This window comes from Crassostrea angulata, chromosome 8 (genome assembly GCF_025612915.1).
Source record: "Crassostrea angulata isolate pt1a10 chromosome 8, ASM2561291v2, whole genome shotgun sequence".
NCBI classification, from domain to species: Eukaryota; Metazoa; Mollusca; class Bivalvia; order Ostreida; family Ostreidae; genus Magallana; species Magallana angulata.
The window spans coordinates 34,490,732-34,516,001 of record NC_069118.1 but is presented as its reverse complement, the minus strand read 5'-3'; the positions used below and the strand labels follow the sequence as shown (position 1 = coordinate 34,516,001).

Below are 25,270 nucleotides of genomic sequence, written 5' to 3'. Positions count from 1 at the left end.
ATCCAAGTACAGAATAATGTGCTTGATCCAAATTAATTTAAAAGATAAAAAAAATTATTGTTCACATTTCCCAATTAAGGATTCTAAATAAAAAAGAATTATATCCTCATGTATAACTTTACCTCCCCTGAGTTGTGGAGTTGGGTTTTATAGAAGAATGTGCGGGGAGGATACACTGCCTGTCCCCCCTCATACACGTGGGCATTGAACGGAACATCGGCATCCGTCTGATTCACCGTCAACTTCTGGGCGTACCCCACATGAATCCAACCTACCATTAATATAATTCAAATTTATTTTTATTTGAAATGATATACATCAAGTATTTCTTATTCTCAAAATTCTTTGAAGACATATTTTTTTTATTCTCAATGAGTTTAAAGATATTTGAAAAAATTGTTAGTCTTATAACTTAAAAGCCTTAGAATAAAAAAAAAATCTAATATATAACACTATAAAAAATTAAAGCATATATGATACATGGTTAGAATTAACTTATACAGGACAGCTAAATACAAATACTATCTATCAAACATATTTCCCCCGACCTGTTTTGTCACTGACCACCCTGCCTGAGTAGACCTGTACGGGGGTCGTGAGGCTGGTGTGGGACAGGAAGGCTAGGTGGGCACCCCCCTGTATGGTCAGTCTGGACAGGCAGTAGTCTGGGTGGGCAGACTCGGTGAAGGCCCATGTACTCGCTCCATTCAGTTCAAGATACCGATATCTGAGATGGCAAAAATAATTGTAATTTGAAATCACTGATTCATACATTTTTCTTTTATTCAATTTAAGTTCATACAATTTGGTAAAACATGCATCTCTTTTCTGATAACTTTAAGCTTTATGATAAAAATAACAAAAAGTTTTCGAAAAGACCAAAATACATGTATGAGGAAGATGACAATACATGTATAGATCTACAACATTTTTAGGGTGAATATACCCACTCAAAACATAAACATTGTACATGTAAAGGCAAATAAGATAATTATGATATCAAGGATGGGGGAAAGATTCATCTCAATAATATGTTAAAACTTTTATTTTTTATAATGAGGTTACAAGAAATGAAATCTTTAAGACTATAAAGACTTTGTTAGTTAACATCTTCAGACTTCACAGAAATGACCATACCTGTCTTCCTCGTTCTGCCCATCTGCGAAGATTTCAATCTCTGACAGACTGGCTCGGTTCCAGCAGGACCACCTACTGGGGCTGGTGGTGACCATCTCAATAACAAAGGAGGTGGCTCTCCGCATCACAGGGAGGCGGAGGTATGACCCCTGGAGGATGGGACTGCGGGGGTATACGTAACCTGGGGTCACAACGAAGGGAACGGGACCATAGTAACCAGTTACCTGGGGTTAAAAAAAAAGTCAGAAATTTAAATTATCTTTAATACTGGATTTAAGTCCTTTTATTTACAGTAGATTAGTAATTAAATGCATGGAATTGCATAAAATCGCGAGAAATACCCCTTGCAGATTTTTTAAATTGCAATTATTTTTCTGATATTTGTAAATTATATGAAATTATAGCAAAATTTGGCATTCCCAATTTTACATTCTGACTCATGATTCGATGCAAGATGTTGGAATTGCAGAATTAGGTACTGGTACAAATGTAATGTAAGAAATAGGCAGCTCAGCTTAGATTTCCTTCATTATGGAAATTCAGAAGCAAATAAAACATGTAATACCTTGAACTTTGTTGGGAATCTAGATTCAGGATAGATCTTGAGATGGTTGACAAAAGTGATGTTGTTGGCAAGTCTTATGGTGATGGTAGCCGACCCCGAGTCAGCCGTGTAATACTGGTGTTTCTCTGCCGCAAGTGTCTGGTCAAACAGATTCATCAGTACATGGGAAGAAGAGTCATAGTTCTCACAGTTACGGTATGGAATTGAAACATAAGTAGCCACTGATGACTGGATCCTGTGGCCTGCACGAGACATGAAGGATGAACCGCGGTGATACCCTGCCTCGTCAGTTCCAAGATCCAACCTCCGGCCGTCGTTAGGAATCTCCGACTTCTCGGCCCTCTGTTTCCGTCCATTGTTATCCACAAGCAGAGAACTGACTCCCGTGATTGGGTCCTCGATATACACTGTTCCTGACGCCCCAGGTTCTGCCCCCGTTGTGGGGTTTCCCTGTCCCCCATGTACATTGTACACACCCCTGTACGGAGGGATTGTGTGATGGGAGGACTGGTAGAGAGCGATGCGACCTCCAGAACCCCCACCCCCCACGCTGGGATCGGCCATTCCTCCATAGGCCTGGATTGCTCCTGTATGACTTCCTGTAATTCATGATCATTATTAATTCACCTGAAAATTCATAGGCATTGCCAAAAGGAACAGCATCAGCTAAACTTTTATCTTTTCATGACCAATTCCCACTTTATCGGTTTTAAACTTATGTACATGTACAACAGTCTCAATCAGAGATATAATGTCAATCTTCCCTGACCTGTATAGTTGACCGTGGTGATGTGTATACTGCCTCCTGACCCCCCACTGGCTGAGTACCAGTTAGTCACACCCCGCACATTCTCACTGTTGGCTTTGATGTAACCATCCACCGTCAGGGTGTGGTCAATGTTCAGTTCCAGGATTCCACCGCCTACAACAACAAAATAATTCTCTGTGCCTCTTTTGTATTTGACACTGACATAAAATGAAACTAATTATTCTTATTGCCCAAAATCTAATACTTATGATGTATAAAACATGTAGTACCTATATCAGAATATTTTCCCTTGCATCAGGAAATGGTCCAGAGGCAAATTTCATTCAAGAAGTTTGTTTAAATAAAGATATTGACACTTTTTGAGAGGCATATTCTCAATTCAAACTGAGGAGATAGCAATGCATAACTGTTTTTATTTTAGATAGCTTTTTTGAAGAGTCAAAAGACAACCATTTGCAGCCCCCAAAAGTATCTTCCTTAAGTTCAGCTTTTGCCGAGTGTTGCATGAACATGATACATGTACAATAATATACAACCTGCAGTGTATGAAAGAACCTCAGTGAAATAAACTGGTTGGCATATTCTATATACTTCATTCATTGCTTACCAAAATCCTGGTACGTTAATTCACTGTGTAACCACTGACCTGATCCTCCAAGGGGTCCCGATCCCCCACTACCAAACGCAGCAGGGATGTAGACACTACCATAGGGAAGGTTCCGTTTCAGTCGACACGTCACAAACCCACCACAGGCACCTGCACCTCCTAAACCCCCGTGGGAGGCCCCACTGGCTCCAAGTCTGTGCCAAACGCCTGGACCTACAATTTACAAATGCCATACTTCAGAGAATCCAACAAAGAATAATGAGGGAAGCAATTGTCATTGCAAGTTTGTGGTTACATCTGGATCAAACTGCTACCTAATCATTAAACTAGATAACAGTTTAGAATTTCTTCAAATCGACTTGTACAAGTCCATAACTTGAACAGTTGAGTATTTTTAATGTGGATAGTACTGTGGAATCATTAAATTTTGTGAAGGCTCAATTTTCGTGGAATTCATGGGTACCTTTCATCCATGACATCCTCCACGAATTAATATATTAGGGTAATAAAGTCATATTTCCACTTGTAGATATATGAGAATACATGAAATTATGTCCCAACAAACTTTTTTAAAAATTTTAGCCATCCACGAAAATTGGCCCCCACAAAATTTAATGATTCCACAGTATTGTCTTACTTTGTCCCTGGTCAGGTGGATGACCGCCATTGCTGACGTCTATTTCCCCTCCATCATCCATGGTGAGGTCCATGGCTTCGATGTGGATGTAGCTTCCTCTGATGGCTCCACCGCCCTCTACCACCACAGTATTCAAAACCAGGTTGTACCTACAATGCAGGACTACCTTGTAATTTCTATTTCGTAAACATGATTGAACTTCTTGCAAAATGCAACAAAACAAGATAAAAAGTATCTTAACAATATGATTTATATTGACTACCCAAAAGACAGGCCACACTAATAACCAATCTAACAAATTTTTAATGATTTGCCTTTGAACTTATTACATGTACTATACATGTAGTTCATTTATTAATTTTAACCTTCACCTTTTAAGGTCAAAATATAATGTCTCTTTTTTCATCTTTTCCTATTCTGGTTTTTTGAAAGTTGAGTTATCGTGGAAAACAAAAGAGAACAAAAGAAAAAGTAAATTGCAGATCCAAAAAAATATTTATCCAATACTGTGGAATCATTTAAATTCGTGGGGGTCAATTTTTGCGGATTGTGGGATTTTTTCTTATTCGTGGAGATGTCATTGGATTTGTCGGTTTTTAGTATCAGTAAGATAACAAACTCTTTCAAAATTTGTTTTCATCAATGATGTCAATTCGTGGGGGAGGGCTACCCATGAATACCACGAAAATTGAGCCACCACAAAATCTAATGGTTCCACAGTACCAGGTCTGCATAAGGGGTGTCCAGGGGATCAACTTGTTATTTCAGAACATTCACAAATTATGCTATTGAAAGAAAGAAAGAAAGAACAAAAGAAAGACAGGAAGACAAAGACCATCATACTTACTTTTCGCTGTGAGCCCTGGGACTGGAACAGTTGATGGAAGACGCCGCCTTTATAACAGTGGTGCCGTTGATGTGGTAGTTCAGTCGCGGCCTTCTGTTGGTGGATCCGGTCAGGAACAGCCTCAATTCTCCCCCAGCAATGAGGGTCAGGTTCACGATGTGATCGACTGTCCCTTCTACATGGGCAAAAACCTTCTCCAAATTAGTGTCAGGGGCCAGACCTAGGTACCCACCTTCATACACATAAGAGCTGAATGGGGTGTCCAAAAATGTTCTCCTCAAGTCCATAACCTGATTTGGTCCCACATGGATGAATCCGGTTCTATCTCCAATCATGTGCAGGAAGTGTAGATTGCTTCCCTTAGTGACCGGTTTAGGTAGCACAGCCATATGAGCATTGCCATAGATCTGCAGTTCCTCGAACCGGAAATCAAAGTTACCCAGAGCAAGCCAGTGTTTCCCGGCGTCTGGGTGGATCCAAGCTTTGAAGCTGTCTTTGGAGAGTTCGGAGTAGTCTCTGATGGTTTTCACATGATTGCTGACCAGGTTGTCGTTGTTAACGTACAGAGTGCGGTGCTTGTATTCCTGGTGGTATAGGAACACTGTGCCTGGGCCCCCGGGCTCTGAGTTAGACCCTGACCCTGATTTGCCGCCATGAGCCCGGTATGACCCCAGGTAAGTGTCATTGATGTAGAAGTAGATAGCGATCCTCCCTGCTGCCCCTCCCCCTCCTGTCAGTCTGCCATTTCCCCCACTGGCCGTAACATTCCCTTAAAACAAGAAAATCTTAGCTATAGAATTCAATTGGAGCAATAAAGAAAGTAACTTTAAAGCCTAAAGTCTTAATTGAAGATTTTATTGGAATCTCATAGTGCAAGTCATTTTTTTTCTGTCAAAAATTAATGATTTTCGAAGTAATGATGTTTTTTATAGCTATAAAATATGGTGGATAACCCCTTACCTTGGCCCCTGAATACTCGGCAGTACATCCAGATGCTTCCCCCGGACCCACCCCCTCCACCGTCCCCCACAGCATCCTGTCCATCACTGCGCAGCTCTCCGTCTATCTCTATCATGTTTGTAACATTGAGCCATAGCATCCCCCCTCCTGCACCCCCCACACCCTGCCCTCCACCCCCAGCACTCCCAAAGGCGTAGGGCTGGTATAGGTGTCCATAACTCTGTCCTAAAGAAAAAAAACCAAAAGAACTTTTATAACAAAAATATTTCTTCTCTAAATTTTTTTTTGTTTTGTTTTTATTTCATTATCAAAACAACAGCACTTCTGACATTTATGAACAAGAAAGCTTTATAGACAGAGAAAATCATATTTAATTTGTGATACACTTGTTGATTGAAAAGTATCGAGAGTATTGAAAATATTCAATCTTCAAAACTTTAGTTCATGGTTGTATAGTACTTGGGTCAGATAAGGCAAATTTCAAAAGTTTTGAAAGAGGTTAAATTTTTCAATAAATATACACATGTATACTCAGTAAACATAAATATTAAATACCAATAAACATTAAAATAAGAGGTTCCCTCCCTACCTGTGAGCTCTGTGCCTCCTCCACGCCCACTGGTACCACCATGGCCTCCGCCTGAGGAACCACCTGGTGCTGTTTGTCCAATTCCCAGGTTGACTAAGGCACTGGGTGTGTCCTTAGGTCTGTAACCCAAGCCATCAGCTATCAGAGTTCCCCTGCAGTCAATGATGATATTGTGGGCCTCAATGGTAACATTGGCCCCCCTGAATGTCCCTCCACCCTCTATGAACATGGTATGATCCACCCTGTAGTTAATCCCTATCTCAGTGACCGGGTCTGTGATGGCCCAGATGGTGGAATTATGCTGAATCCGCACGAACCTGAACTCAAAATGACTGGCCTCCAGTCCCTCGGTGTGGCCTCCATACTCCAATGAAAGCAGACCATTGTGATGCAGAGTAATATTTTCCACGTGGTCTAAGGATCCGTGCAGCCAGATGCTGACATCGTGGATAATAGTGAAGGGAGCCAAGCCAATGTAAGACCCAGCGTATGCACGCACGCTAAAGGGTAGGTCTATCTCTGGTCGCTCTAGGTCCATCACCTGTTTATCTGACAGATGCACAGTTCCACTTCTGTCTCCAATCATATAAAGGAAAAACACATCGACCGGGGTACCAACAGGCTCAGGTAGAATGGCTAGGTGGGCATCACCGTAGATCTGCAGCTCATTGAAGTAGTACTTGTAGCCACCACCTGCAAAGTAGTGAGTACCGGACTCAGGCAGAATCCAGGTTCTACAACTGTCTGTCTGCAAGTTATTGTAATCTTTGATGACGTTCAGTTCGTCTCTTGGTTTTCTCCCTCCATTGTCAATCAGGAGTGTGGTGTGATTTTCCCACATGTGGTATATGAAGACTGTTCCTCCACCTCCATTTTCAGAAACTATTGCATTGCCAGCCTTCCCACCAAAGGCTTCATAGCTAAAACTGGTGAAGGTCTCATTGATCATGAAGTACATTGCGATCCTGCCCCCTGCCCCTCCACCCCCGGGGCTGGTGCTGCTCTTACTTCCGTCTCCCCCGTGAGCGGTGATCTTACCATATCCTGTGATGGTTCGACAGAACAGCCAGATACTCCCACCTGATCCACCTCCTCCACCTTTCATATCAGCATCTCCACCTCTAGCACTCAGTTCTCCATCAATATAGATAGTGTTTGTCACATTCATCCACATCAGCCCCCCTCCTGATCCTCCTAGGGCTCCTTGAGCTCCAAAACCTCCGGAGCTTCCAATCCGATCGGGCTCATAGATGTTTCCGCAAGCAAATCCAGACCTGCTATTGGTGCCCCCACTGTGACCCCCTGATCCACCATGACCCCCACCTGCACCCACTCCTTCAGCGCTTGGTGGTCTACCAGGGTTCACTGGTCCATGGACTGATAATCGGTCATGCAAGACTGATATGTGATTAGACCTGTAGCCCAGGCCCTCTGAGGTGATCAGTCCTCCAGCATCGATTGTTATATTCTCTGTGTGGAAAGTCATGTGTGTTCCGTGGAGCACTCCACCTCCCTCCACAGAAATGGATCTTGTGAAGAAGGTTATACCCTCGTCTTCCACCGGATCTGTGGTGGCATTTACTATTCCTTCATCTTGAATCCTGACAAATTCAAACATATACTGGCTATCTGGCTCACTCAGGGTGTGGCCCCCATCTTTGAGCCAGAGGTAGCCACCATGGTGAAGTGTGAGGTTCTCCACGTTAGCCAGCACCCCACTGAGGTGTATCTCGACTCCATGGACAAATGTCATATCAGCAAGGCCCAGATAACCTCCCCTGTACACGTAGCAGTTAAAAGGCAAATCGATCTCGTCCCTCTCTAAATCCAAGATCTGTCCTCCTGCTATATGCACTGAGCCAGTTCTATCCCCAATCATGTACTTGAAGAACACAGTCAGGTTGTAGCCATTCATAAGACCGATCCCTTGTGATGGACCGGCAGCAGGGTTATATACATCAGTAGACGGAAGGACAATGGGAGGATGAAAAGCCAGGTGGGCATTGCCGTAAATCTGCAACTCCTCAAAGGTGAACTGATATGACCCATAGGCAAAGTCATTGAGACCGGAGATAGGAAGTATCCAGGCCCGAGCTCCATCTCTTTCTTTGTCCTCCCAGTTGACGTACTTCTGATTAGGAAGTGGTGCTCCATTGTTGTCAACAATCAGCGTGCGGTGATCGTAGCCAGTGTGATATATGAAGACTGTGCCTGGCCCCCCGCTCTCACTCCGACTTATCTCGCTCACCAGACCCGGCCAGCCTCCGTTTGACAGGTAGCGGAACTCGCTGAAAGTCTTGTTCTGCCTGAAGTACATGGATATTCTACCACCCGCCCCTCCCCCTCCTCCGACATTATTATATCGAGAACCATTTCCTCCTCGAGTCAGAATCATTCCATAGCCTGTATATTGACAAAAGATCTTCATAAGGCATATATAACACAAAACAATTTACTTTGAAGAGTACTTGATTATTTAAAATATTGTCAGTAGAATCATAAAAATATTTTCATATTTATTACAGATTTGCTTTGATACTGTTCTGTTTGTAAACATCTCACTAAAATAAATAATGATGAATACATGTACCTAAACAGAACCTTATCATCAATATTTACAAGGACATGAGAAGTTATAATATTTTTAAACAAAATCTTACCATTACATTAGTACTTTTATTTCATGTGAAGTGACAAATCAATGAATGGATAGTTTGTAGGTATTTAATGTGTTACCTTTGATTGTGTTACACATTACCTGTGATGGTGTTACATTACATGTTACATTACCTGTGGTGGTGTTACATTACGTGTTACATTACCTGTGATGGTGTTACATTATGTGTACATTACCTGTGATGGTGTTACATTACATGTTACATTACCTGTGATTGTGTTACAGTGAAGCCAGACACTGCCACCACTTCCTCCCCCTCCAGCCTGACCGGAGGAGCTCTCCCCGTTCTCTCCACTAGCAGTGAGGAGTCCGTCCAGTAGGAGTGTGTCTGTCACATTAAGCCAGATCCGACCGCCACCGGCACCACCTGTCTGACTGCCACCAGCACTCCCAAACACCACCGGCTCATACAAGTCTCCATAGGCCAAGCCACCTTTATCATTGCCTAAAATCAAAGCGAGATTATTTCTTTAAAGTACAATTACACGTCTCATATGAAAATATTCATTATGATTGTCATACAAAATTATCAAATGACAATTTCTGTCAGATTTTGCCTCTACATAGAGTTGCTTTCCATGCACTGTATCAATAACAAACATTTTTTACTTTATTTTAATGATTCAGTGAAAAAACTATTAATATCAGAATCTACTTTTTCACTGAACACATTCATAGATTAGTATATATCAATCAAGATTACATAGGTTTATTTTTCTAGAGAGATAGAGAACAGGTAGAGAGAATGAATCAATTCAAACCACTGTCAATGTCCAACTCACCATCCCCTCTCCCACCACTACCCCCGTGACCCGCTCCTGACCCTGACGTAGTTCCTGTGTACCCACGTCCTTCATTGATGATTCCATGCAGACCTTTGTTAGGATATCCAAAAACATCATTGGGTGGTCCATCACTGACTTCATAACCTAGTCCATCCGCACTCAGAATTCCGCCAGCATCAATGCTGATGTTCAGTGCATGGATATACATGTAAGTCCCTCTGACCAAACCCCCACCATCAATGGTAAGTTTAGTGACAGAAAATGAAATATTGGGTTCACGGACTGGATCAGATATCATATGTAAGTAACCATTAGTCTTCACATGAACAAATCTAAACCGATATGTGCTGTAATCCAATCCCTCTGTGTGCCCATCCCTGTTCAGCCACAATTTACCACCGCGGTGAATGGTTAAATTGTCCACATTTGCTAGGGTTCCATTGAGGAAGATTTCCACATTGTGGATAAAGGTATCTGGGGCCAGACCCAGGAAACCGCCATTGTAGACATGGACGCTAAATGGGAGGTCTATCTTCTCTCTGTAAAGGTCCATGGTCTGGTTGTTGCCAATGTGCAGGGCACCACTGCGGTCTCCGATCATGTTGTCAAACACCAGACTGGCGGCCGAGTTGAGAGGACTAGTCAGTACAGCTAACTGGGCCTTGCCGTAGATCTGGAGCTCGTTGAAGTGGTAACTGGAATCTGTACCTGAAGTTCAAATTTTAAAAGAGTAACAAACTGCAATTGATCTTATTAAATTTTTCCTTACTCTTATTAAAAATTCTGTTTATGAATCCCCCCCCCACAAAAAAAAAATATTTTGTGGAATAAAAGCCATTAGATTGATATAAAAGTGACAAGGTAATAAAAAAAATTGCCTTTGATGTATATGGGTATTTGATTTAAAGGGGCATGGTCACAATCTTGGTCAAATTCTATTTTTCTGTTTTTATTATTTACAATGCTTTAGGAATGCATTTCTAATGATCAAATGAATTATGGGTGCCAGTCGATGAGTTTTAAGCAAGATACAGGACTCACAATTCTTCGTCATATAAACAAGGCTCGTGCCCTGTTTTTGTTTACATAGGTTCAATATACCGGTAAAAAATCTTTTTCAAGCTGATTTGTCTATCTTTTTATTCATTTTAAGCAAAAATAAAGAGTAACTAACGATTAACACATTCATTTGAGGTCTAAAACTGGAATTTCCACTTCAACATTCAAAATGTAAACAAAAGCTTTGTTTACATAGCAGAGAATTGTAAGCTCTGTAACTCGCTTACAACTCAACAATTGACAATCAAATTTTGGTTGCCTATTAAAAGCATATTGTAAACATTAAAATCGAAAAAACAAATTTTGACCAAAATCGTGACCATGCCCCTTTAAAATCTCTTTCATTCTTTATGAATATTTTTTTTTATTACCATATTCATATATCTTTAACTTATAAGTATTAATTCAAAGAAAAATATTCATAGAACCATAAACAGTTATATATGTAGATTAATTATCATAATTATGTTCAGTAAACCAATCAAAAACTTTTAATCTCAATTACTGCATGCACACGAGGAAATTTTTGCCTGTTTTACATTTTTGACTAATGGCCTTATTTGAAAGTGGGCATTTTAATATTACCATAGGAAAAATCATTTTCGCCCATGACTTGGACAAAATTAAAAGTGCAAAAATAAACAGTACGCTGTTTTACCTGCTTGTGTATGCTGGCCATGCTGGGGTAGGAACCAGGCTTTGCCGACGTCTTCCTCTAGATTGGAGTAGTCCGTGATCACATTGGTATCCCCCGGCGGGCCTCGATTATTGTTGTTCAACAGGAGTGTAGAGTGGTTATAGCCTGAACAATACACACAAGAAACATCTTTATTTGCAGCATCATTTTCAAAACAGGTAATGACAGGGGTACTGTACTTGAAACAGACTGACGTAAAAGTCATGGTCATGTAAATGTTACAAGCAACGAAAAACTCTTCCATTCAAAATTAAAACCCTTATTTAAGACTGCAAGTAAATTTAAGAATTTTCTCATGTCATTAATCCTAACTTTGTTATTTATGATAGATCATATTCAAATTGTATTTTTTCTGAAAATGCATAATGTAAAACGTGCATGTACAAAAAGTTCAAGATTCCCTGACCTGTGTGGTAAAAGTAGATGGTTCCTGGGCTGCCGTTTCCCTCTATGCTGTGCCCCAGACCTCCGTAGGCATCAAACGACCCGGTGTATGTTTTGTTGTCAGCAAAGAACATAGCGATCCTCCCCCCTGATCCTGCCCCTCCCCCAGCGCTACTAACCACCGGGCCCCCATCTCCTCCAATCACCTGGATCTTGCCCAAACCCTGTCAATCACAATAAATCAGGTATTAATAACTTACTAGATTATAAGAGCAAAGTGATATTGTTTCTGTAACAAAACTACATATATGTGTAACATCTGAAGACTTGCATTTGGTTGTCGAAAAATTTATTTTCTTTTATTAATAGAAATTCTTACTTTGTAGAGAAATTAACATTACCTCTATACATGTATTACCTTTATCATGTTAATCCTCATATTTATGGATCCACCACTGCCGCCTCCTGCAGAGTTGCCTCCCTTAGCTCCATTGGCACTGATTTCTCCGTCGTTCTGTAGAAACCCTGTGACTTCAAGAAAAATAACTCCACCCCCTTGTCCCCCCTGTTCACTGGAACTGTGTCCGCCCCTACAGCCTCTGTTTGCGGGGTCAAACAGCTGTCCGTGGGGAGACCCATTTTTTCTGACCGCAGTGCCTCGCCCACCTCGACCTCCATGCCCACCACCTAAGTTGCATCAAGTTTTAAAAACTAATAAATTTCTATAAATTTTTTATTTAATTTCGTTACTTAAGTATAAAATATTTTAAGCATTTAACCTTTCTTTATGTTTACCTGAGGCCCCTGCACCATTCACGCCTTCCCCCGTCACACAGGGCACAGAGTGGGTATCCCCCACCACGCGACCCAAATCATCCACTATCATCTCCCCTACCATCAGATTAAGATGTACCGCATGAACAAATCCACCACCGTGTATCCTCAGCTTGCCAACCTACAGTATGAAACAATTGATGAATTCACTGAATTTATTAAAACTAAAATGTACAGAAAATTTGATTTCATCTTTTTGGGCAGCAATTTTTTTCACCTGCATCCTCAGATTGCTGTCCCTCTGTACCAGATCCTCTGTCACCGTGACCTCTCCCCCGGCCTTCACCGTCAGCACAGGGAACACATATCCCCCCGCCGTCCCTGTGGTGTTGACCTGTCTTGTTGACCCTGTGGCCCCCAGCTTCAGTTTACATCCATCTCCAACAATCATCTCATGTATTCCCAGTACACCCCTAATGAACAATAAAGTTTATTCCATCCACTACATCAGCACATAGAAACAAAATCTGAACTTTAAAGGTCACTCAGATTTCCACCAAAAACACTAAACTTAATACACAGCCAAATGCATTACGTTTTCATTAGTTTGATAAAAAATCTAAGTGTAAGTACAAACCATATGTGCATATTGATCCCGTGACACATGAAGGAGTCGGGTAGGATGAGTGTCCCCCCTTGGTAGACGTACACATTGACCAGGAACTCCGCATCATCTGGATGTTGTACCACAACTACCTGTCCGGATCCTACGTGTAAAACTCCAGTCCTATCTCCAACAAAGGTGAAGGACTTCAGGTTGAAAGGGCTGTAACGAGGAAATATCATGCTGCAATGTTACATACTGGTAATACATGTAATGTAACACATCAAAACATGTCATCCACTTTAATCTCAAAGTATTTCAATAAAAGGTTTTGGTTTCTCTGTCTTTGCATTAATTAAGACGAATGCATTTTCAACATTTTCTCTCTACCTTCGCTCATCTTAAAACTCAGATAGAGTCAAACTATGACAAGTATAAAATAAAGTAGATGGACAATGAAAGATGTGTTGATTTGGGCTGGTTTCTCTCTCTCTCTGTGACAACCACTCATTACCTGACAAGATCCGGATGTAGAGCCAGATGAGCCGACCTAGTGAGCTGGAGAATCTCAAATGACCCGGTGTTGTTATCCACAATCCAGGTTCTCCCTGGGTCTGCGGCGTACACAGAGCTACTGTACCCAGACAGCATCTCTGGGGTAGTGGTGGAGGGGTTGGGGGTCACAGATTGTCCCCCATTGTCAATGACCAGTGTTCGGTTCTGGAAGTCTGGTAAAGTATCCTGGAAAAAAAATAATACATGTTATAAAATTCTAAAACTGAATACTGCTTAATGTATAGAAGTACATTTTAATTTCAATGCGACAATTTATGAAAGAAACTATGATTTGAATTCTTTCTGAAGACTTTCTCTTTAAAAAAAAAGTCTCACACAAAAACATGTTAGCTTATTCTGAAAAAAAAAAAAATTTCCATTCACAACCAGAAAGCACTGGTAATTCATTATGAGAAAACTCAGGGTTTTTTTTCCTTTAGACTTTTCCCAAAAAAAACTTAACATCTGGTTAAAAAAATATCATCACACAAAAACAAGTTAAATAATTATGGAAAAAAACCTGCCTATTCCATCTACATGTTTAAGCAGAAGGCACTGGTTTCTAATAAGCCACTAGACCGACCAAGAAAAATGATCACTGTTAAAACTGACCTGTAGGTAGATGGTTCCAGCCCCACCATTAGCCCCAGGGCTAGACCCTCCGCGGGCCATCATGTGGCCTCTCCACCAGGTCCTCTTTCTGTAGTGTACAGCTATTCTCCCCCCTCCTCCGCCCCCAAGGTTTGAGGAACTGGGACCTCCATTTGCCTGTACAATGGTACACATTAAATTAGATATCAAACACAAAAACAAATGAATACTCATTGAGAAGTCTTATGAAATATATATTCTTTGCACACTTTGCTCAAAATTAATTTTTAAAAATGAAAGCCTTTCATAAGACCTGTATAGTTCCGGATCCAGTCAGTGACTTTGTTTCAATCCAGACACTCCCACCAGATCCTCCCCCAATGGTGCTGGATCCGGCTTGTCCATTGCTCTCTACGACTCCCTCTACCTCCAGGGTGTGGAGCACCTTCACCTTTAACACTCCACCACCAGAACCGAAGGAGGCGGTGGCACCGGATCCTCCACTGCCAAAATCATCTGGATTATACAGGGATCCATATACCACGCCTTCATGTAAACCTGGAATAATATCAATTTTTAATCATACATCCCTTAACAATAGATACAGAAAGGTTATCTTAACATTTAATTAAAAAGAAGGATTTTATTCAAACTTAAAATGAATGTTTACAAAGACTACTTACCATTGACACTCTGGGCTCCACCCTTTCCACCATATCCACCTCCACTTCCTGATGACCCTTGACCTTTACCATCACTACTTCCACTTCCTGTCAGAGTGAGAAGACCAGTACGATGGACTTTCAGGTAGTCAGCTGTTATATGTAGGTTTCGCCCCACTAGCTTCCCCCCTCCTTGGATTGTAAGAATTCCTGCTTTTGAAGGACTTCCGACCTAATCAAATGGAAAATGTGAAAAATTTTGTTGTAAAAATCACTCACAGTGTTTTGCGTGTTTCAGTACAATCATAAAGCTCAACAAGTTGATTCAGCATCAGAAAACTTTTGTAGTTCAATTCCCAGTCTTTTAAATATAAAATACTGCAATATTCTAGTGATATGAATATCCAATATCTAATGTCCTACATTGATGTTGAAAAAGTCGCTTGTGTTCCCTGACTGAGTGTTAAAGATCAGGGCCCCGTTCTCCTGAATGGTGGTGTTAGCAAACTGTAGCGTTCTTGTTGCAGCCAGCTCAAAAGTCACATTTTTCCCTGTTGCAATAAAAATGAATCCCAGTTTACTTTTAAAATCACAATTAAATCTTTATTTGAGACATTTATATACATAGGTTCTAAAAAGTTCTTATTTTCAATAAATCAGAGGTATCAAAGATAAAAAAATTTATCAAAGATAAAAATTAAAGAAATAAAACAAATAAAAATGGAGGCAAATGTAAAATCAATTATATTTTGAATGATAAAATTCTATTTCTATATATGAAAATCAATAAGCATTTCCCACTTCTATAAGTTTGCAATTCATGCATGTAACAATAATCACTGCAAGGAATTATTACCTACTCCTATCAATTATCAATACATTATAATGTTCTGGTGATTATTATTACTATCAGTTATTAGCACTACTAATCATTACCTGTTGCAATCAGCAGGTGGGCTTTGTCTCCGATGACTGTGCCCCAGATTTTGACAAAGTTTGAGTTGAGGAGCCCACTGGGACAGGCGTCCGACCTAATTCCTCGGCCGGCTTCGTCCAGGACCTCCCGGAACTCTACAGTCGCCTCCGGCAGAATCCATGTGGCGCCCTCATACAGGAACAGGTGATAGGTCATGTTGGCTCTTCTGTACGCTGATGTCTGGAAAAAACAAAATGATTTTAGTTGTTCTTTTCTACTAAATCATATCACCTAAAACCAATATCATAACTAGAGGTACTGTGAGCAAGCTCACAATTGATACCCCCCGCTAAGATAAAAATCATAATGCATGTATTTTTCCAATTATAGACAAGTGAAAAGCTGTCAATGTGACAGCAAACCGGGTTTTCTTTTATGTGAACTTTATCCATAATCCATGTCAACCCATATCCAGTGAAATGGTGTACCCCTATATGCAATATTTTGCCAAAAAGTGACTAAGTTCAAAAGCTGGTATTTTTTTCATAAATTATCAGAAATCAAAATCCTAGCAATATGCACACCTCTGATATACCCTATGTACAATTGATCTGCAAAAGAACAACTTCCTATCTTGAAATCTGTAGGAGGAGTTATACATACAATGAGGGTACCCTATATGCAATATTTTGCAAAAAAATGACTAAGTTCAAATGCTAGTATTTTTTTCATAAATTATCGGAAATCAAAATCCTAGCAATATGCACACCTCTGATATATGTACAATTGATCTGCAAAACAATTACTTCCTATCTTGAAAACTTTAGGAGGAATTATCCGTACAATGAGGGTACCCTATATGCAATATTTTGCCAAAAATTGACTAAATTCAAAAGCTGGTATTTTTTTCATAAATTATCAGAAATCAAAATCCTAGCAATATGCACACCTCTGATATAGGTACAATTAATTTGCAAAAGAACAACTTCCTATCTTGAAATCTGTAGGAGTAGTTATCCATACAATGAGGGTACCCTATATGCAATATTTTGCAAAAAAATGACTAAGTTCAAAAGCTAGTATTTTTTTCATAAACTATCAGAAATCAAAATCATAGCAATATGCACACCTCTGATATGGGTACAATTGATCTGCAAAACAACAAAATCCTATCTTGAAAACTGTAGGAGGAGTTATCCGTACAATGAGGGTACCCTATATGCAATATTTTGCAAAAAAATGACTAAGTTCAAAAGCTGGTAATTTTTTCATAAATTATCAGAAATCAAAATTCTAGCAATATGCACACCTCTGATATATATACAATTGATCTGCAAAAGAACAACTTCCTATCTTGAAAACTGTAGGAGGAGTTATCCGTACAATGAGGGTACCCTTTTGGCAGCCGCCCGCCCGCCCGCCATTTTCACCATTTTAATAACCGGATTTTTCCTTCGGAAAACCCGGTTAAAAATATTGGATGAATCTATTTTACCGTCCATTTTTTATAAATAACAATTGCTCTATTTTTTTTTTAAACTGTTGGTCATAAGCAATATTTATGTGAAGTAAGAACATTTAATGCTTCTCCATAAGAAAGACAATGACCTGACATAAATTTTGCACTTTTTCTGCCAGTGACCTTGACAATGCCCAAATGACCTTGGGTCAAGGTCATGACACACCCATTGGTCCTAAGCAATATTTCTGTGAAGTTAGAACATTCAATGCTTCTCCATAAGAAAGATAATGACCGGACACGAATTTTGCACTATTTTTCCCAACGACCTTGACCTTGCCCAAATGACCTTGGGTCAAGGTCATGACATACCCTTAGGTCATAAGCAATCTTTGTGTGAAGTAAGAACTTCCAATAACTCTCCATAAGAAAGATAATGACCGGACAGGAATTTTGTATTTTTTTCTGCCAGTGACCTTGACCTTGCCCGAATGACCTTGGGTCAAGGTCATGACACATTCTTAGGTCATAAGCAATCTTTGTGTGAAGTTAGAACTTCCATTAATTCTCCATAAGAAAGATATGAACTGGACATAAATTTTGAATTTTTTTGCCAGTGACCTTGACCTTGCCCGAATAACCTTGGGTTAAGGTCATGACACACCCTTAGGTCATAAGCAATCTTTGTGTGAAGTTACAACTTCCAATAATTCTCCATAAGGAAAATATGGACCGGACACGAATTTTGTATTTTTTCTGCCAGTGACCTTGACCTTGCCCAAATGACCTTGGGTCAAGGTCATGACACACCCTTAGGTCATAAGCAATCTTTATTTGAAGTAAGAACTTCCAATTATTCTCCATAAGAAAGATATGGACTGGACACAATTTTTTTTATTTTTTCTGCCAGTGACCTTGACCTTGCCCGAATGACCTTGGGTCAAGGTCATGACACACCCTTAGGTCATAAGCAATCTTTATTTGAAGTAAGAACTTCCAATAATTCTCCATAAGAAAGATATGGACCGGACACAATTTTTTTTATTTTTTCTGCCAGTGACCTTGACCTTGCCCGAATGACCTTGGGTCAAGGTCATGACACACCCTTAGGTCATATGCAATCTTTGTGTGAAGTAAGAACTTCCAATGTTTCTCCATAAGAAAGATATGGACCGGACACGATTGCACAGACAGACGGACGGACAGACGGACAAGGTGATTCCTATATACCCCCCCAAACTTCGTTTGCGGGGGGTATAATTACTTAATGCAGAATTATTAATGAATTGGCTCTATAATAATCATAACTAACGACTTTCAAAATCCAACCATAATATTAACATTCTAAGTTTTATTTTTACACAGGTAAAATTGCCAATTGCCACATATATGTTTTAAAATCAATTAACAGGGTCAAGTTGTTGATTTATCATTTCTCATTAACATGCATAAGATACAAAACATTTGCTCATCAATATCTCTACAAGACAGATAATTCAAATAATCTTCAGAGATCTCTTTTCTTCATCTTTCTCTCAATTTATCTCCCCCTACCTCTACTAGCTCAAGAGTGTGATAGGGTCCCACATGGAAGTGGCCGGTGTCATCTCCAATGACCTTGATTGACCGGACGGTCACATTGCTGCCCGCCAAGGTCAAATGTGACCCTCCATATATCTCAACCAGAGTGAAGTCAAACACAAACCCATCATACTTGGGTATCAGAAAGGCCACAGCACCTGCAAGATCCAACATCCACAAAAAACACATTAATAAAAGATAAAGTCAGCTCCAAATGACCAAATAATTCTGGAACCTTATCATGAAGGTCATCCTCAGAAGCCCACGGTTGATTACCGGTACACTGTTTCCACTCTCTCCATAACGTGAGAAACAAGGGTAATCAACTGTGACTTTTTGACAATAAATGAAGGTAACCCAATTTAAAGATATAATATATAGTTCACTAAATAATGGCCTATAAAGGCAGCATTACCATTTCTTTTGTATGACTCAAACTGAGCTTGGTTGGCGGATGTGGAGGCAGGTTCCGTGACTCTTGGACGCTGACATTTGTTGTCCAATCGAAGGCTGCGCACATGGTTGCCATGGAAATAGGTCATTCCTGGTCCGCCAGGCTCATACCCTGTTCCTCCTACAGAATGATACATGTCAAATAATGTGCTTATGATGCAAAAAATTCAAATTCTTTTTTTCTTTCAGAAGCATTAGTGGATTTTGTACATCTAACATGTACAGGGGTAATTTTATTTTGAAGTCGTTACAATCTTTGATTTCAAATGTCACACTAGCATTTTGAATAACAATTGATAGATTGATAGTGTGTGTGATATTTTTACATGTATATATTTTTATGAGGTTCACCAATGAAATAAACTTATGGAAACTACATGAAATACTCATACTCTAGCAATTTAATGCACCCAAACTACCTCCATTAAGTAATTTTTGTACCTTTTACAAAAGTACCGGTATTATTTTTGTCCATTCTTTAATCCTTAACTTTTATATATCAGAATTATAGCTAATATTCACTTTTACCTATGCTGGATATAAATTCATGATTTTATTATACCTGTAAAATATCACCTGTGGCATTGACTATTTACCTCTGGAGGTCACGAGGTTGCTGTGATACAGCCCTGTGGTAAAGAAGACATTGACACTCCCCCCGGATCCTCCCCCACCATTCCCTGCCCCACTCCCACCATTACAGACTATCCGCCCAGTCATATACAGGTTGGAGGTTATTTGCAGATATACTGACCCTCCACTGCCACCCCCAGCATGACCGCCCTGAAAAGTAATAATCAAAACAAAGTTCTCTTAAACTGGAGCCAAGAGAAGAAAATGTTAAGAAAAACATCTATATTCTAAATTTCTCAAAACTCTTCTTTAGAGAAATTCATTTGTAAAACAAACTGAGTATAAAAATCAGATTCATAATTAACAACATATTTAAATACTGTAAACATCTCTGAAAAAAATGGTCATTAAGTCCCTTATTGAGTAAATGTATATCAATTTCACGATAGCTTATAAATTGTTTAATCTGAGACACAAAAAGCTGTTCTATGCAAGAAACACAAAGCTGATGTAAAGACACCATAGTGGGTATTAACTCTGGACCTCTTGTTGGTATAATGAGTCACACAATTTGAAATTACCACATACCTCAGCATTATTTCCGTCACACATGATAAGACCAGTCAGAGTGAGAGTGGGGGTGTCAACATGTAGATACCCTCCTCCTCTTCCTCCATTGGAGGTCCGGGACGACCCTCCTCCACTGCCCCAGCTACCTCGGCTATAGATATCACTGGTAGCCATGGCAACAGATGTCAGAGCTGAACCCTGCCCCCCTCTTGACCCATGGCTTCCTCCATTGGCCCCATTAATGTGGCTCTGTCCAGCTCCTTGAAAAATGAGCAAAATTTCAATGCTACTCTCTGTCTAAACCATTCCCTAGATTTATACTTTTTCAGTTTCATAATGTTTATCATCATCAGATCTATAAAACTAATCACAGCCGAAAACCAGGTCTTATTTTGAATTATAACACTCGAACAAATGTCCCTCTGGCTGCAACTAAATTCTGTATTTCAAATTTCAAAAAAAGTTGAAAAAAATTAAAAACTATTGTTAAAATTATCAACCAATCTGACTTTTTTTTATGCTATTGCATAGATTTTGTAAAATAGAGGTCTGGTTTTCCTCAGATTGATTATAAACATGACTATATATGTATGCATGTATGTTATCCTATGATAAAAGTAATTAATATCCTTCTTTAACCAGTACTGACTTTTTCTGTATCTATCGATCATAAAGACAAGCTCATTACCCGGTCCCTGATTGGTCAGGTACCCTCCGCCGGACACGTCAATTTTACCAGACACGGTCATTGACTTTGAGGTCACTTCGGCTGACCCTGCCTGTAAGGTTCCTTCTACCTTTATCCACTCCAACACAGTCAGCACCGACGGGGAGTTCCCCGAGCTTGTAGACGCTGGAGGTCGCCTGTTACAAGAGTGAAGGTCACTGCATGAGTAATTGCTCTAGGAAACAACTTGTAATAAATTTTATTAAATTTAGAGTATTTACTAAGTGGGTATTGATGAAAAGCATTTACTGGTACTGAAAGAACATTTTTAAAATTAAGGTTTCTGCAAATTAAATATACTAAGCTGAAAATTAAGCTGAAATATATAATAAATGTATTAATTGTTGGTTCAAATGACAATTGAAATGATAATTTTGTTAATGTTCCATTATAGAGTGTCCCCTGTTTGGATTCAAAAATCAAATCAATGTCTAAAGCCATGAAGCAGTGTGGTAAAAATTTTTGTCAGAAATCTTGAACTATAAAATTTTAAATTGAAGACTTTATTTTCTATGCTGGAACATCTGTATCCTTACCTGAAGTCCAGATCCAAAACACCTCCTGCTTCAATTCTGAGGTTTGCACTCTTTAGGTTGATATTGATGGTGAAGGTGGCCACACCAGTGCCCTTGACCCTGAAGATAATGACCTTCACTTCTTCTGTGGGCTGAGAATTGAGGGTCCCTCCCACAGTTAACTCTTTGACCGTCCAAACTGTGTTCCCAGTGTCGAACCGACTGGATGTACTCATGCTGATCAAGTCTGCAGTGATGTTGGATTGACCGCTCCAGGGACCCAAAGGATGCGAGGCTAAGGCATCAAGAACGATAGTCCCCCCAATGTACATCTCTAGACCTTTGTCTGGAACAAAGGCTACCATAATGATGGGACTCAATACAACCATTCTGCCATCAATTTGTAAGTGGTTGACATAGAACACGTCCTCTGATTCAAACTCCACCACGCCGGTGGTGTTGGTATATAGCGAGTCCCAACCCTGGCTGGAATTAAGGTGGTTCATCAGTCTGCCTGCCTTAAGGGTTCCGTGTATGGCCAAGTTATGTATCCCCATCTGTGAAGTACCGGTCCAAGTCCGCGAATTCTGCACCGAAGAGTCCAGTGACATGCTACCCCCTGGTCCTATGTAGAGAAGATTGGACTTCAAGAGAGCCAAACCTCCCAATATTATTGGAGTTAGGGAAGATAGTACTCCATCAATGAACAGTTCATCAATCTGAAACTGCATGTAAGGTGTAAAAATGAGGTTTCCAGATTTTCCCACCCACAGGCGATCCACCCCCGGACTGATGGACAGATTTCCTCCAAGCATGTACTGCTGTACAACCAGGTATCTTGCTCTCACGGTGCTTTTCATTTCTGATGGCACCTGATTGGAGAAATTTGTCATGTGATCAGTGAAATCGTATGACAGTAATATGAGTCCCAATTATGCTTGCATAATTGTAGTTCTAGTGTAAACATTTTTCCAATATGAATAAAACCATTAAATATCAATCAAACTGTATGGTATACATGTATCTAGCTATTTTGAGTTAAAATGAAAGAACTGGTAGTTTTAATTTCAACAAGGCAACATAATTGAATTTTGCTAAAGGACTGAAAAATTTTACACCATTTAACAAAAATTCTAACCTCTTTGAAATAACTTTAGAAGAAACTAAAATTTACTCACAGATGTTCCATTCACAAGCAATGGCAAGTTGTTTGTATTTAATCGAAGATTTCCATTTGGAGAGGAAACCACAAATTTTTCAATGCGGGAATCCGAGCGGTTCAGTGACTTGAATTCCACCAAGTTTGTGATGTACCACTTTCCCGACACATCTAGGACATTTGCGAGAACTGGACCATCCATTTCACACACAAAGTCCCCCAATGGACCAATCTGCAGACTGAGAATTCCATCAGCAAAATTCAACGTTCCTGGATGGAATTTTCCATTGATGTAAACTTGGGAACATTCGATTGTGATGTTTGCGGGGTTAGGCCACTGAAGTACACCGCCAGCTAATACGAATGTCTCACAGGGATGCCGAAATGAAACAGATTTTCCAAGAAATACATTTCCATTCAAATTGATTCTCCTTCCCAGGTAAAGGTCAGAGGTAATGGGGTCAAATTTCACCACACCTGTTGCTTCTACAATAAAATCGGTAATGCCAACAAAGTCTGTGAGCCCTCTTGCCTCAAAGTTACCAATTACTTTGATTTTGGCAATTTCTGCGGTGAAAACATCGTGAACCACCGTCATTTTAGCCTTGTCTGCCACTGTCAGGAAAGCTGCCGTGAGATTCTGTTGGGTCAAGGTCAGATTCCCTGAAACTGTTACATGAGTGGTCACATTAGTGATAAGTTCACCTCCTACGTAACACCACATCTGTATCGTGACATCCGCTCCTGTGGCAAATTCTACGCTAGCTGATGGATACACGTATGTATTGGTCCTCATCTCTCTCCCGAGAAGCAAGTTGGACGAGGGTAGGATGAAAACGGTGGACTTGGTGTCTGACAAAATTTCTGTGGCTGAGACGTTTTCAGGAATTACTAACTGGGCTCCGTTAGACAGAACAATCCTGTCCAGGTTAGGCGGAAAATCCATCAGCCAGGATGCACCCCCTAGATCCAAAAGGACACAATCACATTAAAAGCATTCCTTTATCATAATGACAATTTGTGAAATATGCAATTATTGCTGAGAAATGTCTCGTTTTGTACACCTACACCTTCACCTGTATTCAAATTACTTTGCCCCTGTTTTCTAAATGTCTTTGTTTAAACTCTGAGTTTTACATAATTGGAACGAATCTGTAAATCATACAGGGTTGTTTAGCCTATATTTATATTCCTTTTCTTGTTTTTGTTTATTGGTAGTGCAACAGTCTTTTTTATCTTAACAAGAATAGAATTCCAGGGTCCCCCACTGGTCAAGCAGTATACTAGTATCGAGTCTATCGACCAAGGCTGATTTAGGAACTTGACCAAGGTATTAGTGGTATAAACATTTGGTATAAATTTAATGAAAATCCGTCAAAATTTGTAGGCATGAGCGCGCTTACAATGTCAATTTTTGGATAAAACGGAGTCATGATTGTGGTCAAAGTCCCATAACGCCAACAAAAAGTATCGACTAACGTTGATTTTCGAACTTGACCAAGGTAATAGTGGTATAAACATTTGGTATAAATTTAATGAAAATCCGTCAAAATTTGTAGGCATGAGCGCGCTTACAAGGTCAATTTTTGGATAAAACGGAGTCATGATTGTGGTCAAAGTCCCATAACGCCAACAAAAAGTATCGACTAACGTTGATTTTCGAACTTGACCAAGGTAATAGTGGTATAAACATTTGGTATAAATTTAATGAAAATCCGTCAAAATTTGTAGGCATGAGAGCGCTTACAAGGTCAATTTTTGGATAAAACGGAGTCATGACTGTGGTCAAAGTCCCATAACGCCAACAAAAAGTATCGACTTACGCTGATTTTCGAACTTGACCAAGGTAATAGTGGTATAAACATTTGGTATAAATTTAATGAAAATCCGTCAAAATTTGTAGGCATGAGAGCGCTTACAAGGTCAATTTTTGGATAAAACGGAGTCATGACTGTGGTCAAAGTCCCATAACGCCAACAAAAAGTATCGACTAACGTTGATTTTTGAACTTGACCAAGGTAATAGTGGTATAAACATTTGGTATAAATTTAATGAAAATCTGTCAAAATTTGTAGGCATGAGAGCGCTTACAAGGTCAATTTTTGGATAAAACGGAGTCATGACTGTGGTCAAAGTCCCATAACGCCAACAAAAAGTATCGACTAAAGCTGATTTTCGAACTTGACCAAGGTAATAGTGGTATAAACATTTGGAATAAATTTAATGAAAATCTGTCAAAATTTGTAGGCATGAGAGCGCTTACAAGGTCAATTTTTGGATAAAACGGAGTCATGACTGTGGTCAAAGTCCCATAACGCCAACAAAAAGTATCGACTAACGTTGATTTTCGAACTTGACCAAGGTAATAGTGGTATAAACATTTGGTATAAATTTAATGAAAATCTGTCAAAATTTGTA

The 25,270-nt window shown here is 39.8% G+C and overlaps 1 protein-coding gene across 1 annotated transcript in view; it reads right to left on the bottom strand.

The window, feature by feature from the left end:
* Positions 1–25,270, bottom strand: part of LOC128159904 (uncharacterized) — a 123,315-nt gene that overhangs the window by 86,311 nt on the left and 11,734 nt on the right. Inside the window, exons 7-37 of the mRNA XM_052823128.1 lie at positions 22,872–23,815; positions 21,715–22,565; positions 21,140–21,315; positions 20,470–20,711; positions 19,905–20,091; positions 19,271–19,429; positions 18,829–19,013; positions 15,836–16,055; positions 15,323–15,450; positions 14,921–15,131; positions 14,551–14,795; positions 14,259–14,414; positions 13,606–13,832; positions 13,125–13,313; positions 12,765–12,960; positions 12,509–12,668; positions 12,132–12,400; positions 11,736–11,937; positions 11,291–11,434; positions 9,571–10,281; positions 8,997–9,233; positions 6,112–8,514; positions 5,523–5,747; positions 4,563–5,331; positions 3,716–3,864; positions 3,118–3,291; positions 2,472–2,624; positions 1,703–2,301; positions 1,138–1,361; positions 549–727; positions 123–271 (exon numbers count right to left, since the gene is read on the bottom strand). Of these exons, the coding sequence (XP_052679088.1) occupies positions 123–271; positions 549–727; positions 1,138–1,361; positions 1,703–2,301; positions 2,472–2,624; positions 3,118–3,291; positions 3,716–3,864; positions 4,563–5,331; positions 5,523–5,747; positions 6,112–8,514; positions 8,997–9,233; positions 9,571–10,281; positions 11,291–11,434; positions 11,736–11,937; positions 12,132–12,400; positions 12,509–12,668; positions 12,765–12,960; positions 13,125–13,313; positions 13,606–13,832; positions 14,259–14,414; positions 14,551–14,795; positions 14,921–15,131; positions 15,323–15,450; positions 15,836–16,055; positions 18,829–19,013; positions 19,271–19,429; positions 19,905–20,091; positions 20,470–20,711; positions 21,140–21,315; positions 21,715–22,565; positions 22,872–23,815 (11,063 nt within the window). The remainder of the gene's footprint in view (positions 1–122; positions 272–548; positions 728–1,137; positions 1,362–1,702; positions 2,302–2,471; positions 2,625–3,117; positions 3,292–3,715; positions 3,865–4,562; positions 5,332–5,522; positions 5,748–6,111; positions 8,515–8,996; positions 9,234–9,570; positions 10,282–11,290; positions 11,435–11,735; positions 11,938–12,131; positions 12,401–12,508; positions 12,669–12,764; positions 12,961–13,124; positions 13,314–13,605; positions 13,833–14,258; positions 14,415–14,550; positions 14,796–14,920; positions 15,132–15,322; positions 15,451–15,835; positions 16,056–18,828; positions 19,014–19,270; positions 19,430–19,904; positions 20,092–20,469; positions 20,712–21,139; positions 21,316–21,714; positions 22,566–22,871; positions 23,816–25,270) is intronic.